Source organism: Numenius arquata, chromosome 2, assembly GCF_964106895.1.
Source record: "Numenius arquata chromosome 2, bNumArq3.hap1.1, whole genome shotgun sequence".
NCBI lineage: Eukaryota > Metazoa > Chordata > Aves > Charadriiformes > Scolopacidae > Numenius > Numenius arquata.
In genome coordinates this window covers 21,295,837-21,311,808 of record NC_133577.1, presented here as the reverse complement: position 1 = coordinate 21,311,808, position 15,972 = coordinate 21,295,837, and the positions used below count along the sequence as shown (strand labels likewise).

The window sequence follows — 15,972 nt, the reverse complement described above, 5'->3', positions numbered from 1 at the left end:
TGAAGCCCCTGCCCAACGCTGTGCTGGATTCTGTAAGCTTTCTCAGTGTGATTTGGCACTTTTCAGTAAGACAGCATAAAAACTTTCTCTTCCCTGACTTAAAACATTGTACAGCATGTTGCTCACCGAACAATCCACTGGTTACAGTGTGCCCTCTCCATTTTTAATTTAACAACAGCCATAGCAAGCACACCCACTGAACTGGCACTCAATTGCAGATGGGTTCCTGAACATATCTACACTGTATTGCATACGTATGTACACACATATGCACACACATATGCACACACACATACATTTATAAGGCAAAAGGTTAAATGAGTGTATTTTCTCTCTCATGGCTGGACTTGTGCTTAAAAGATATTAGGGATGCTGGAAAAAATGGGTAAGACTAAGACTGAGGGACAATGGCTGTTGGAGCAATTTGCCAGTATGTGAACTGGATTCCCTTGTCACCTGAAGTCCTTAAATCAAGAAAGTATATGTTTTGACAGCTGAAGTGGAGGCTGTGTACTCAAGAATTCCTGGTTGCCCATTACATTCAGGGGCTCAAATGGTCATTAACTACTCCTCCTGGCTCTAGACTGCAGTAAGCTATGGGATAACATTCCCCTGGAATTCAGTGGCACAACTTATCTCGTTATCTTCAACGAGAATAAGATTGGTTTCCAAACACTGCCATGCATAGTTGTGCTCATTTTAGCTAACACCATGATATATGCAGAATTCAGATATGAAAAGTTGAGAGAAAAATGTCCGTGATACATTTTAGTGTTCGTTATTTTGGTGTGATTGTGGAGACTCATACAGAAGATCTGATTGTGGTTATCAGCACAACTGTTGAGAAATGGTGCAGGGGAGATCCCTTTGAATTGAACTGATAAGAGATTTATTTAACTATGGCACATGCAAAGTATCCTATGTAGAGAAATGCTGCTTTCCAGCCTTGATCCTGATAAGCCCCGGACAGCTGTAGTTCCAATGTAGCTTTGAGATCAGACGCCTTAATTTTGTATTAGATTAGTGTAAGCTAATTAATGTCTTGATCCTAATTAAGCACTTGAGCAAGAGATACTCATAGTATTAATGTGAAATCCATCCGTAAGAATTTTTTAGGATTGGGACATAAAACTGAAAGAGGGTAGATTTAGATTAGATAGCAGGAAGAAATTCTTTAGTGTGAGGGTGGTGAGGCACTGGAACAGGTTGCCCAGAGAAGCTGAGGATGCCCCATCCCTGGTAGTGTGCAAGGCCAGGCTGGATGGGGCTTTGAGCAACCTGCTCTAGTGGAGGTGTCCCTGCCCATGGCAGTGGGGCTGGAACCAGATGATCTTTAAGGTCCTTTCCAACCCAAACAATTCTATGATTCTATAAATCTTTTGCAAGACTTACCTGTGTCTGGCATGTCCCATGAAAACAACCAGCCGTTTTATGTGCTGCCCATGACAACTGGAGTGTGACTGACAGGGAACTTTTCCCACAACCATGGCACTGCCACCTGCATGCTGTTGCCAGAAAACACATTGATTTGTGTTTGTGCTTCATTTATTCTGAATGCAGTTAACATATGCAAGTGTGTGTGTGTATAGCAGTGACAGGTAAGGACAAGATGCAGCAGACTCTGTGAGTCCGCGACATCTCAGACTCTGTCACTCTAATCCTACGTAAATGTGGTGCTATGGAACAAGAAAAGCATAAACCCTTAAATCCCATCAATGTACTACTTCCTTTTTTTAAATCCTGCTGCTTATACAAATTTTCCTCTCCAAGCATATGTATACGCACACACATATTGTTATCAGACATGTAATTATAAAACCTGAAAACAAATGTTCTAACCAAAATCCAGCTTACTGCCTTCCGTTAAACTACAGCCACAGGACAAAGAGCCCAGGCCTGCCTTCGCGCAGCCTGCTGGCCCCCAAACATCCTGCTGCAGGTCCACTTCTGCTCTCTGGCCAGAGTGCATCACCCAGGTAGTGTTGAGTGATGGTTGCTGCAGGTCCACTTCTGCTCTCTGGCCAGAGTACATCACTCAGGTAGTGCTGAGTGATGGCAAGGCTTCCCCGTGGCAGAGCATCCAGGAGCCTCCCTGGGGTCGTCCCACCTTGCAGCTGCTGTGGGAAGGGGGAGGCAGCCCAGAAGGAAAGAGTCCCAGGCTATTGCGCAGTCTGCCATCATGCTGCCATAAGCATCCCATAGCCCACCTCTCCTGCAGAACAGCTGTGCACCTTCAGTGATGTCAAAACTGAAATGGGAAACAAAACCAATGACAGGAAAAAATAATGTAAGCATTTAAGTGGGAAAACAACAGTACTTTCTTCAAAGTCTGGAATAGATTGTATTAGTAAACTTCTAGACATGGGAATAACTGTGCTATGCTCATTTTGTTTTCTTAAAGAATAGCAGAGACCAACTGTGTTATAATTTTTGGTTTCATTTCATACTGTATGAATTCATGCAGGATTTTCTAATTAGTGGGTCTGGTTTAACCTACCTCAGCTAGAACGCTACCAGACCCCAGATTTTCTTGAGTGTGCTCATTGTAAAGTTGTCTTCTATGAACCTAACAGTTGTAATCGTAGCATTGGCTTTGAGTATTGCTGGTCAGACCAGTGTATGGGAATACTGTACATAAGTTGCACATAGTTTTTTGTATTGGGAAACATCCCATAGTAATTTTAATACAGAAGGCACTCCACTTTCACTTTTCCTATTAAAAACAAAAGGACATTGTTTATTTTGGGACTGAACGTTTGTCTTTACTCCCAACTTCTGTGAAGGAAACTCAGATGAATTTACATCTTTCCAATCTTCAACCATTGCCAGATGTTTAAAATTAATGGGTTCTCAATGGGTTTTAGAAGTGTTTGCGGTAATTCAGTTCTGGTTTTCATAGTTGCTTTGGTATCAGTTCTTGGTGTGTTATACCTTGGGGAGAAAGCAGTGAGTGATACAGGTTACTAATTTCTAATGGAAATATGGACAGTGGGTAGCAACAAGCTTCAGAGCTGTAGATAAGCTCATTTGTTATCCTCTACACATTCTAACATTCATAAAAGTAGGGTACAGATTAGCTACCATTACAGTCTCCTTTTAATCCAGTGGAAATGCAAATGAAATAAAAGGAATACAGGTAGAAGTAGGTATTCTGCATTAGTAAGACTAATTTAGCCTAGGTCTAAACCTAAACAAAGTGGGTGTATGCGTTAGTTGTGTACACGTTCAAGGACTTGGACTTGGCGTGGCCCATAGCAATAAACTAAGTTACCCCAATAGAGTGTCTCATGCCTTCAAGCTGGATACAGTTTGGTAGTTTGGGTAACAGAAATAATGCTTAAGTAGTTAGAATTATGCTAGGAAACTAATTACTCCACACGTGGATATTTATGCAGAGCATCTAAATGGCTGTAGCCATCTGAACATAGGCAGAGCACAATTCTCCCTTTGGAGAACAGCATCAGGTGGGGAGAAGTAGGAGACTTCCACCTCTCTGCTTGGGCTGGAGGTAGTTTTTTTCTCTGCAGGTAACTCCCCTGAGGTCTGCCTCATTATAAACCCAGCAGTTCACATGTTCTTCACCTACAGCCTCTCTTATGCCAGTTTTTGTTTCCTCCAAATCCCTTCTTTAGGAGGGAGCCAGCCTTTAGTAGTTTGGTCCTTATAGAAGCTGTGTTGCTGACTGCCCAGGGAGAACCCAGGGAGCTGAAAAGTAGCATAGGTACCAAAGGGGACCACTTTGGATGTCTCTTGCTTCCTTTTGATTCCTTGGGATATTGGTGCCACTCTCTGGGACTCCAAGATCCTCCGGCACCTGGACCTGTGCAGAGCTGCCTTTCATGGGACTCTTCTGCTCCTAAAGGCTAGGCTGTTCCTTCTAAGTAGGAGAGCAAAGCCTTTTGCACTGGACTTAGTCTCATCCACTATGGTGCAGAGTCCACACAAGGTAGCTATATATTGACTTGATGTTTAAAAAGCTCCGATCCCTCCTCTGATAAACATAAGGAAGCTTGACTTCTGCATATGCCAATTTGAAACATCTGTACAGCTGCTAAATAAATACAGCAGGCAAACTTTGTTCTGCAGAGCAACAAGGGACTCTTGAACCCCAGCCTTATCCTTTGTGAACCTTCTTCCTGGCTCTTTCCTCTGTAAATTTCCCTGTTAAGCTTAGTGGGACCAAACAGAAAAACTGTGCCATCAGGCGCACAGTTAGACTTCCCAAGGCGTGTAACACTACACAAGTTCCACTCCCTTCTTCTCCCTCATGAACTCAAAAGAGCTCACAAGAAGACCTCTTACTAAGACTTAACATCAATATGAGCACAGGCCTAGTTGACAATCCCTTACTACTTGTGCTGTGGAAAGGTACGCGCTATAAAATAAAAGCCAGTGAGGACAATAGCATACTGTGATGTACCATGAATTAGGAAAGCAATTTGGCTTCTAACAACATAGAAAAGACAGACAAAGAGCACTGTAGTCTCCCATACTTGCCTATGCAGTTAAGATACATAGAGGAAAATATATCAGACTGAACAAAATAAATAAAACAAAAAAAGCATGAGCTTACATATATCAGAGTTTAAGAGGAAAAGTATTAAATGTAATTTATTATATGCATAAAGTTCCATCGTGTTGTAAATAATGTCATGATAGTGTATTGCTGTAGTTTGTTCTTGGTTGGTGATAGAGCTCTGCCGTAGTGCTGTGTAAGGGTTTTTTTTGTTTCATTTTGTTTTATTTTTCTGAAGCGTAGTTAGTAAAGATGGGAGAGGGCACCCAATACTCTCGTTTCTGAGTTGTTCTAGAGCAAGAAGAAATGTGATATGCAGATTTTTTTTCTTTTTCTTACATAATAATATTTCTTAAACAAGGTAAGAGAGAGAGAGAGATCAAGGCTAAGCTGCCACTACTACCATATGAAAGACCTGGTGTTTGTGACTGCCAACAAGAGGTGGTGCATTTTTTGGACCACAATTCAGATAATCTGTTCCTGTGAGAAAGGATGCAAAGTATCAACAACCTGGTAGCAGTAGCTTTCTGGTGCCATCTAGTACATCCTTTGCTCACAAACAGAAAGAGGAGGAAAGAGAGTTGTTAGACCCCATCTCAGGCTTTACCAGCTTTGCAGCATTCTGCTTAAATAGCAAAGTCCAGAGTTCAGCTTTGAACCAGGAAAGATAATATGAAAACCCCAAGCATCTTGGCTAGATCAACTTTGGAAGTCCTTCAACAGGTTACGGTAACAAATCAGCCACACTGCAAATGTAAAGGGCACTTGTCACTGAAAATTACCAAACAAAGATGGAGAGTCTTTTTTTTTTTTTTTTAAATATATATTTGATTTTATTTTTTCAAAAAAAGCGAGCTGCTTCTAGTTTTTACTGACAACATTTTTGGTGATTCCTTTGCCCAGCACTACTGAATGCTGCACACACAGACCTGGCTGGAGCAGCAGCCTGAAGCACAAATCCATCACAAATAAGACGCACTTGGTCTTCTTACATGCAGAAGCCCACATGAAAGCCACAGCGAGTTGATACACGGGGCTCCTGCATCTTTGCACAATACAGGAGACAGACGTGCGTTTTACTGACAAAAGCACTCAGCAGCATTTCCCCCCTTCTGTTAAGTGACCTTTTGTTACATTTGTTATTACAAACAGATCCAAGCAGAATTAATTACAAAAATATTTTTTAGGCTAATTGAGAGCATTACTAACTTTTTTCTTGTGAAACAATAGATAGAAACATTCCTGGATCCCGACTGTATTCCTTCATCCTCCCCCTCCCTTAAATGTTGTCAATAAAAACACTAACCTTTATAGGTAGCATGGAGAGAAGACATTATGTGATGAATATTAAAAATAAATGCATGAGGTAAACCTGCTGTTATTTGATTGTTATATGAAGCATGAATAACACTAATTTAAATGTTGGCAACCCAAAAAGTGCAAAGGAATAAGATAACAGTGTTCACTTCTGGTTAAATGAAAGACGAGAATTTGTTTCTGTGTTTTCTTCTTAACCGCAACATTTTTTTCTGTATTGTCATTTCCCATCGCTTATATGAATTTGGAGCTGGTGAAATATACATCTCTGCTGTATGTGTCTATCACCAGATCAAGAGGAAAATAGAAACTTTTTATAATTTTGTACCTGTAGCAAATGTTTGTATTTTTTGAATTGGAAACAAACTGCTTTTTGTCTTTTGGTCCGACTAAAACTTTGTGTATTATTATTACCCTTTTGGAAAATCTAACATATGAGTTTATGCTGTTTTACAGTTTCTAAATAAATTCTTAAAACATTGCCAACAAATTCAGCATCAGTATCCTATTTATTATTACAAATTGTTATAAAAAAAATCACATCACAATGTAGATGAGGCACTTGTGCTGGACGCACACCTAACTCTAGCTGCTGATACCTGCTTTGTTACCACAGTCAAGAATAATCCAGTAGCTGGAGAAAGCCAAGAGTCCTCCCTCAGAGCAACCATCCGTCCGTCAACTTCAGACATACCCTGGATTCAGTGGCATGAAACACATCCCTTTCTCAGCACCACTCTGTTAGCTCTGTCTTATGCTGGTTATAGAGGACCTGGGGAGGTGTTATTTAGCTCCAACCTATCTTAGACACTTTCAGTGACTTCCCAATCTCCAGAAAATTTTGACACAACTTGATGTCAACTCCTTCATTGCAAAGGGTTTGACTGGGAGGAAAGATAATCACAGTAGGTTTAGTATACGGGGAAATGGGAATAAAGCTAACTGTCACAGGAAAAGGCACAGGAAAGAGAGCAGATGAGAAATCTTTGCATTCTTCCTGTATGTCTCATTCCTCTACTCAACTGCAGGTTCCAGGGCAAAATAAGATGGTCCCTGCTCTCCCTTGCCCACCATCAATCAGTTATTCAGTCAACACTGGCTTTCCTGTATCAGCACATGCTCCAAAAGCAACACAGCTTGCTGCCTGAACATACGCTTACACACTCTGTTAATTAATAGCACACACCAGTCCAGAGAAACACTAGACTGAAGGCACCATGTTGAACTGAGAACAGCATCCTACAAGGATGTAACATGGGCAGCTCCAATCACATTGGGTATTTGATATAAAAAAGCAACCTATCACCACATAACAGAAACATTCCATAATGCATACACATCTATGTTAAACGAGTGAGAAAATGCAAAATTTTGAACAAGCTTTTATTTTATTTTTTTGCCCCAAGCTTTCATGTTCCACTGTCAGCTTGGCATTTCAGTTGTCAACTTTCTATTTTAAGAACTGAATTTTTCTCAACTTTTCTTTAACAGAGTTCACAAGCTTGAGACCAGGACTGCAAAAATTAGATACTCCATTCTGACCAAGTTTCATTCCTGAACAGCTTTTGGGAGCTGTGGAGGTGGAAAGTGAACCCTTTAAATTACGAAAGCTGATTGAGGACATGAACTCCCACAACACGTTCTAGCCAAAGCCAGATGAACAAAACTTCATCTAAAAGTGAGCACTGAAAAACCAAGCTCAAGGATTAACCAGGAATTAAAAAATACAGGTTATCCCACAACATCCAAAGCCCATCTGTTGCCTCAACAAGCCTTGATGCTCTGTACTCAATCCTGCTTAGCGATTACACCTTCACATGCAATTGTGATTTGACGTTTCTCTAAGTGTACATATTCAGTAACCAGATAGGATTAATTCCGGTTTGAATCTGCAACTAATATTCAATAAGAAATCGAATTACACAATTATGAAATGCGATAACAGTATTTAGCAACCCAACTCTGCACACCTCTCTTCTTCCCACGTGGCTCCAGAAACACTCCCTTACGCTTGTTCCCCAGCTCTCGTTCCCTCGGGGCTCTCTCCCTCCTCTCAGTTCTCTCCAAGCTGGCAGGGCACTTCTCCAGGACCTAAAAGCCAGGTGGAAGGTAGAGGGGAAGGAGCGTGTGAGAAAGCATCCCTGTCTGTGGTGTGGCTCTCCCTACCCCAGAACACTTTCTGATCCTGAGAAGGGGCCAGCCTCCGATGTTGTTGTTCTTGTGCTGGCTGCAGGCTGCCTCCAAGCTCACCGCCTGCTCAGGGTTAGAGATCTCCTTGTTCAGGCTCCCAGGTGGCAGCCAGGAAGCCCGCTTCCCCAGCCTGCAGGGGTACGCTGAATTTCACCAATGCAGCTAAGGGAAGTTTTCCCAGTAAGGGCTGTTTTCTCTCTTGTATATACCTGCTTCACCACCAGATCTGTTCAAACAAGCTCCAGATATAACATACAAAGAGCATGGTATGAACTTTTTCCTCTGTCATTTAACAGTTAGCCTTATTTTTGCCTCTCCCTACAATATTTAAGTTCCTTTAGTTCAAGGTAGAACAAAGATGGCATTTTGGAAGGTTGCTAACAATTGCCATTTCTCAGGCAAACACAAACTTCAAAAAAAATTAACTACCAAAGACAAACCCATTATTTCAGAAACAGCAAATCACTGAAATCCAAACAGCGCTAAAACTTCGGTTTTGACAAAGATTTCATAGAAAAGCCTTACGAGGCATGGGAACATTGATCAAAACAAACATGAGTTAAACATGAACAACCAGTAGTTATTGGGTGTCTTGTGCCTCAGTTGGCTCAGGTCTCAAGTCTTACACGGTTTTGGGTTTGTTGTTGTTACCAACCCACCAAACTACCATTTGAAATGGTGCTTATTTGGAGATCTCTGCAGAGATACACAACTTATATCTTACCTGGGATAAAACTTCAGAAAATCTCATGGTCATTCCAAAGTGGATAATTTTGAAATCTTACAAGGTTTTGCTGGACAGGAAAACTGTTTGTTGTGCAGCTCCACCATCCACTAACAATTCATGTAGATACAGAACCAGATGGATACCTAATTAAGTGTTTGAGAGTACTTACTTCAGGTTCACAGCAAGGAACATATCACTTTTTCGATATTCTTTCCAGATGAAAGCAGAGTACCATACATTTAATCCATTAATTAACAGATAAAATTAATATTTTACTTCTAGACAATAAGCTGATTCTAAAAAGTTAAATGCTTTCTTCAGCACACATTAACTAATAAAAAAAGCCTGTGTAACATTCATTCTTAATAAAAAGTCTTTTTTTTTTTATTTATAAAATGGTAAATTCTCATATTCTTCCCAAGGCAGAATGGAAGATCGGAAATCCTGCAATAACAAATAAGGTAAAAAAAAAAACAGGACATGGTCGGAGAGGGAGAGGCTCCATAAGTCTGTGTTAGTGGCAACGTGAATTCTGTCTTAGCCATATTGTCCATTTCACTCTGTATCAGTAGTTCATTTGATAACTTTAGATGATTTAATTTTCTTTATATCACAGCTTTGCAGAATCAAAGTCCCATCTCTGAATTTTCCAACTTGTCCTGCAGGCCAAATGCTAGGCACCAACTTCTTCCTTTTGGCCTTCCTGAAATAGGAAAGGATAAAAAAATAGAGATTTAACAAAAGCACCAGAAACTTGTGAAAATGCTCAATATGGTGAAAAACGTTGCCTATTTACACAATCAGTATTTGGTATTACTGAATATCAAATGATAGCAGGTAATGACCCCAGATCATTTGTGACCTGCATAGCCGTTCAAAATTTGCAGCACATTAAGGAATGAATTAATTTCTTAAAAAAAAAAAGTTTAAAAATAAAGACTTTCAGACAGAGAAAGAAGATAGAGTACATTTCAGTGAACCTGCTACAGTAGAATTAAGAATGCCACTTCACCTTACAAGCCTCTGTATACCATAGCTTGTATTTTGCAGAAATTATTTCTCAGGGATATGAGAAAGTGTCATATCCTGGGTACACACGCTCCAGCTGCAGTCTTAGACATGTCAGGGCAGAACCGACACGTTTTCAGTTAAGCTGTGTAACTAAGGACTCTGAAACTGCTAGACACTGAGCAAGATCACCATTTTGTAACTATGATCTCTTCTACAGCTGGAAAAGTTCCTTCCACTGTGATCTGCATGACTTCTGGTATAAGACTGTGCACAGTTACGCAGCTGAAATACATTTGGGAGGCTATAAAAAAAGCAAGTCAATTTTAACCATGTTAAAAATGGCTCACCTCTCCTTCTGGTCTTTCTTCTTCTTCTTCTTAAGAGAATCATCTTTACGTTCCTGTTTTTAAAGATATGTATTTTAATGGAAAAGGAACAGAGCATCTCGGCTAAACAACGATATGCACAGAAAACACACGGTAGCCTTTGCTTCATGGAGCAGCAGGCGTTTAAAGCAGGTTGTGAGACCTTCTGACAGGCCAAGTGATGCAACGCATTACGGAGGTGCTGCTAGGAGTGCCCAGAGCCCTTCCTGTCAACTTATAGAAAGCACAGCCCTCCGGTGACCAATGCGCTGCCCCTGCCGCGTGAGGAGGCACGAATCCAGCCCCATGAGGAGAGAGTTTTGCCTCTTGGGCGTGTGACAGACCCTTGGGTCAAAAGATGGACTTACTACCAGGCAAGTGTGCCGAGTCACCTGGCTGAGTGTCCCTGTCAAATGAAAGGGTTCACTTGCCTCTTGTTGTGCAGTTGATGTATTTTGAGCCACATGACAGAGGAGGTGAAGTATGTCCCCTGGGAAAGGGGGTGGCAGGCAACAGGCTGACAGAGCAATTACCTGCCCTGCAGCCGGCTCCCACCTACATGCGAAAGCTCCACGGTAGCAGGGAACAGGCTTGGAGCCAGATGGGCTGTGCTAGAGGATGGATGCAACAGAAACCTCACCCTTGCTTTAAACAGTGCGCAAGATCCTAGATGGAATTGTGCTGATACAAAACCAGCTGAAGATCCAGCTCTCTGTGGTTAGACAACATGCAACAAACTTTAATTGGAAGCCATTTTTTTTTCCCCCTTAAGAGGTAAGGAAAAAAAAAAACCCTGCAGATTTTGTGCCATCAGTCTATTGGCCTCAAAGGATGAGGCAGTGAAATCCACCACAAAACAAGCCTAACTCTGTGCCCTTCATTCTGCACACAACCAGCTTTTACTGGTGAGATTAGTCCTGCTGGAGCCAGGAACCCTCTCTGTGGGGAGCAGCAGGTGTCAAGCTCAGGCACTCCTCCTGCACCTGAGGCATTATCTGTCAGGCTCGTGGGCTAGGTCTTACATGCTGTCTTTATATAAAAAGAAAATTTCACACAAACCTTTCCCTTATCATCATCTTTTGCTGCTTTTTTCTCTTTCATTTTCTCTTGGTAAGTCTTGTAGTTCACATGTTCCTTTTTGGGGGGCTGCAGTAAAGATTGGAGGGATACCATTGATTAAATTTTCATGTAAGTTCAAAAAATATTCACACACTTGCATGGAAAATATTTTTCAGGTGATGGTGGGGAAACATTAGAAATGGTTTATTTCCTTTTGGGTGAGAGGAAGGGACTTAGAGGGATATAAGGCAGACACATAGAAACATTATCTTTCTTGGTGGAGACAGTAAAGAGGGGTGTTCATGCTCGATATCAATCCTACAAGGTGTCCACATACATTAATCTAGAAAGAAAAACCTCCCCACCCCCCGCAAAAGACCTAGAAAATTATTTTTTTCTTTTACAGTACTGATGATAAATAAAACTGCACAGTTTTCTCCATCTTTAATGCACCGGGAGAGCAAAGCCTTAAAAAGTAAGCCCCTCCCACCAACAATTTAGTTCTGAATAGCCTGATTGAAAATTAGTAAATGTTTACTACCCCAATCAGTCGTATATCATCTAAACAACATCTCTGATAACACAACCATACTGATTTTCCAGATGTCTACAGAAAATAGACAAGACAGAACAGAAAACCTAAAAGTAAGGACGAAGCGGGAGAAGGATCAGGGCGAGGGATCTCATGTCTTAAAGAAATAGTGTCAAAGCCCCCCAGCGTTTTCTACCGCTTTCCTGCATTGTAACAGCTGGGTGACTGCCCTGCTCAAACCAAGCCACAAGTACCTTGGCTCCCAGCATAATAGCACGCTCCTGTTCCCATATGCGTTGTTCCTGTTTCTTGTAGCCAGTGATTCCAAATTTGTGCACTTCCAAACGAGCCTAAAACATTTCAGAAAATTGCAAACGTTTCATAATTTGTCCAGCCTGTTGTAAAATAATGCTTGACAGACCACAACAAAGTCATACTCCCAAAGAAACCCTGGCTCATACCTGAAACCAGCACGCTATAAAATAAAAGTAACTGAGTTTGGAGCTACACGGCGCAACGGTTAACCACTGTCCTTCTCACCTCTGGATGGTAAGATTCAATTCTCTTAATTTCACATAAAACAATTCATGTAATGGAACTCCTCTATATAAAAATGATGAGAACAAGAAGGACAAATGGAAAAAAGTAATCTGCTGTTTTAAAAACAGATGCCAATATGCTTTTCTTCCCCGCCTCTCACATGAGATCAGAAATCCAAGATTAACACCGTGGGCCTGAAAGAGCTGTGTTATACATCCTGGATACTCACACAGCTCTACAGAGCTAACACACAGTGATCCTCCTCAAAGGCAGGCCACAGAGCGTGTTACACACCTCTCTGCACACAGAGCTGTTGACAACAGCTGCCATGCTCCTCCTTTAGCATGGCACACAGCCAAAATCCTCACCTCCAAGATGTAACCTTTTCTAGAAGTGTTTCTCATCGCTCCCACCGTAGCTTTCCCAAGTATAAAAATAGACACACCTGCACACTAAAATACTGAGATTCGCTCAGCCCCACTGACTCACTTTTTCGAAGTTAAATTCTTGTTCGTTTGCGTTTTTGTCTTCATCCACTATTTTGGTCTATAAACAAAATAAAACATTTTGAATTAATATAACAAGTAACTGATTTAAATGCTGATAGCGATAGCTTTTTGGAAAGCAGTGAAATGTAAAATGAACCGTAGGCAAGAGTATACAGCTTTCCAGCAGTATCTTTTTCTAGCTTTATTACCTGGATTTATTGAAAGAGACCGTGTCAATGGCATTTTTAATATGTGAATATTATAGAGTCTCAGTGGAACAATCTTGCACAATTTATAGAGTATCATTATAGCACAGCTTATAGAGCTTTGTCCTGTGTTTTCTTGCCTGGATCATCTGCTAACACTTAACGAGAGTTTCATAATTCAGAAAGGTATTGATAGCTGCAATTAATTTTTACACTATCAAGTATAAAGTACATTTCATGAGAGAAAAAACTGCCTCATGTGAGCTACGCATCATGCATATTTCCATTTCCAAATGTGTACCAAACTGCTAATGCAAGACAGGACGTGAACTTTAAGGCATCTTGTTTGAGACAGAGAGCGCAGAGGTAATAGCGCATGTACTGATAGATGGTGGCAACACACAGAACTAGCTTAATTCATAACTGCATGGACATATATTAGTGCATATATCCAGCTTAACTAATGCAAGAGGAAGGAAGCACTGTCAGCAAATGGCAGGCCCCGCTTAGAAAGAAACTACTTGCTCAAAAAAAGATCAGTGAAAACTACATCATTTCTGCTCTGTGTTTTACATGGAAACCTTCCATCAGCAGTTCGTAGTTTGGAAGGGAACTTTCCAGGGGGGACAGACTGCACCCTAGGAAGAAAAAGCACAAAACCCCCAGGGAGCGCTCCATGCCTGCTTGCTACGGGAATGTCCCACACAGGACACTTCAGAGCAGTAACAAATCTCCCAGGGTTATTTTAGATTGTGTCCAACTCCTGATTTTGGGGAGGATGTGCTGAACCACCTCTGCATGAACACTCTGCCAGCTCCCAAGTGTGCTGATGCAGGCAGACAGCACGGGCAGGGAAACTGTGATCTGTTCACGAGTAGCATCTGCTCGTCTTTCCCTGTTTGGTCTCAAGGGCACTAACCCCTCGGAGGAAGCAGGAGTACTACATATGTATTAAAACTGAACCTGAATGCTTTTAACACATTTCCTTTTCACTCTCAGGACAAAGTCACATTGAGTCACAGGTTCAGGTCCCAGGGTTACATCAGGGCTTCCCTCTGCATCCACGGGGGCCAAACCTAAACTCTCAACTCTGCAAAAGCTTCTATATAAAATTGTCCATTTCAACCACCAAAAAAAAAAAAAAAAAGGTTATTTTCAGGTCATCTTACCGATCCTAACACCAGTTTCTTCAGGCAGAAAAATTTAAGTTGTAAGAAGTATGAGAAAATAAATAGCTAGGGCAATTTTTTAAAGAAAAACACACAGGAAAAAGCACAAAAGTTTATGGATTCAACCAACTGCTTGGTCAGTCTCTTGAACTTCCCAATTCCAAGCAAACCTCAGATACCAGTAAGTCTCCCCGAATTCAAGACAGTCATGTGTTGGCTCATCAGAGCTTATTTTAGAATTGGGCTTCTGACTTTATGGCCATAAACAGAACTCACAGAAAACAAGCAGAGAATCTATAAAATCTGGAGACCGACTAGCAAGCAAAGGACCCTCTGCTCAGCATGGAAGACAGCTCTGCTTCCAGCCAAGCCTATCCAGGCCTCCCTGTTGAAGCAACTCAGCTACAGTTTTTGGTAGCACAAGGGAATTTAGCACCCACAAACCAAACTGGAGGACTGAGATTTAATGCAGTCACGCCCTTCCCCCATTGACCACCCAACACTGGTCCTCCGAGATGTACGTTGCTTGTGAACAGCCAAGTACTGCTGTGATGCCAAAGAGAATAAAGCTGAGGTTTCTCACATCCACATCTATTCACAAGGAAAGAGCGGCACACAAAATGCTTGGGCAGAGAAGTAGCCAAGAGGCTTTGCTTTTTGTTGCATTGACTTCTTGCCATATCAGCAGTCCCACCTGCAGATCAACTTACTTTGTTAAGATACACCTACTTCAAATACAGGATATTTATCCAGAGATCTTCTGAAAAAAAGAGTCTTCAGGGCCTGCCCTGACCCCTGCTTCATCCTGCCCCTGCCAGCAGCCATGTCGGAAATTGGCAGGGCTGGATGCCATCAAGCTGAGGGTGGCACGGATTGACAAAGGATCACAGACTTACAGGCAGCCGAATTAACAAGAGAGTCAAAACTAGGCATGGGAAGAGTTAATTACAGATGGTATCTCACAGTTTATGGTGGCAGACTACGGAGATTGCAAAAAACCCTCAAACATGCAGAGGGTTCTGCTTGTTTTTATCTGCCACCAAGAAGGGGCACCTCCGTCCAGTACCTGCTCCACATCAAGTCGCTGGAACGGCTTTTAAAGAAAAAGACATCCCCGCTGTGAAGAACTGAGCCCCCTTCACGGGTGCCGTGCCCAGGGAGCACATCCCGCTACCAGAAGGAAGGCCAGGGGCCAGCGGCACCCATGGCTGCGGGGGATGGTGGTCAGGGGCAGAGGGGACACCCGGCAGCACACCAGCCCGCCCGTCCGTCCCTCACCTACCTGGGCACCGCCGGTGAGTGCTGCCGCGGGGCCGGGCCGCCCCTTCCTCTTCCTCCCGCGGAACACCACCACCTCCACGGCCGGCGGGGCGGCGGGGGGCGGCGGGGCAGCGGCGGAGCCCAGCTCGGCCCGCAGCTCCCCGAAGAAGTCGCGGGCTCCGCGCCGCCCGCCCGCCGCTCCGCCGGCACTGCCCGCCGCCGCCGGCTGCGGCCTCGGGCTCTCCGCTGCCTCTGCACTGGCCTTACTGTCCTCCGCGGCGCCCCGAGCACCGGGCTCCTCACCTGCGTGCGGGAACACATGCCCCGGGTCAGCTCTGCGCGGCCGCCGTCGCTCCGCTTCAGGGTGAACACGCCCGCCCCACCTCCCCCGGGAAGGCCGCGCTGCCTCCGGCCCCGGTGCAGCGCCCAGCCCGGCCGCGCTCCCCACCCGCGGGGAGGCACGGCACGGCCCCACTCACCCACCCAGATCGTAGAGGGCGCCGAGCACCGCCTCCAGCCGGCGGCACGGCTCCCGCGACCCCATGGCTAACGCTGGGCGGCGGGCGGAAGGGCGTTTGAGCCCCAGCGGCTC

At 43.2% G+C, this 15,972-nt stretch overlaps 1 protein-coding gene across 1 annotated transcript; it reads right to left on the bottom strand.

Annotated features, from left to right (window-relative positions):
- Positions 1-9,114: 9,114 nt before the first annotated feature.
- Positions 9,115-15,924, bottom strand: FSAF1 (40S small subunit processome assembly factor 1). Its single transcript, XM_074169134.1, has 7 exons — positions 15,864-15,924; positions 15,403-15,683; positions 12,747-12,803; positions 11,972-12,067; positions 11,186-11,272; positions 10,109-10,161; positions 9,115-9,453 (listed from the first exon to the last, which is right to left on the bottom strand). Exons 1-7 carry the CDS (start codon positions 15,922-15,924, stop codon positions 9,324-9,326), a joined length of 765 nt encoding a protein of 254 aa, XP_074025235.1. The 3' UTR covers positions 9,115-9,323.
- Between the last annotated feature and the right edge of the window lie 48 nt (positions 15,925-15,972).

Excerpts from the sequence above, each read along its gene's own strand:
- FSAF1 (XM_074169134.1), bottom strand. The coding sequence starts at position 15,924 with ATGGGGTCGCGGGAGCCGTGCCGCCGGCTGGAGGCGGTGCTCGGCGCC. Across the intron at positions 11,273-11,971 it reads CTATTATGCTGGGAGCCAAG|CCCCCCAAAAAGGAACATGT; the intron begins GTACTTGTGGCT and ends TCTTTACTGCAG. Across the intron at positions 9,454-10,108 it reads AAGAAAGACCAGAAGGAGAG|GAAGGCCAAAAGGAAGAAGT; the intron begins GTGAGCCATTTT and ends TTCCTATTTCAG.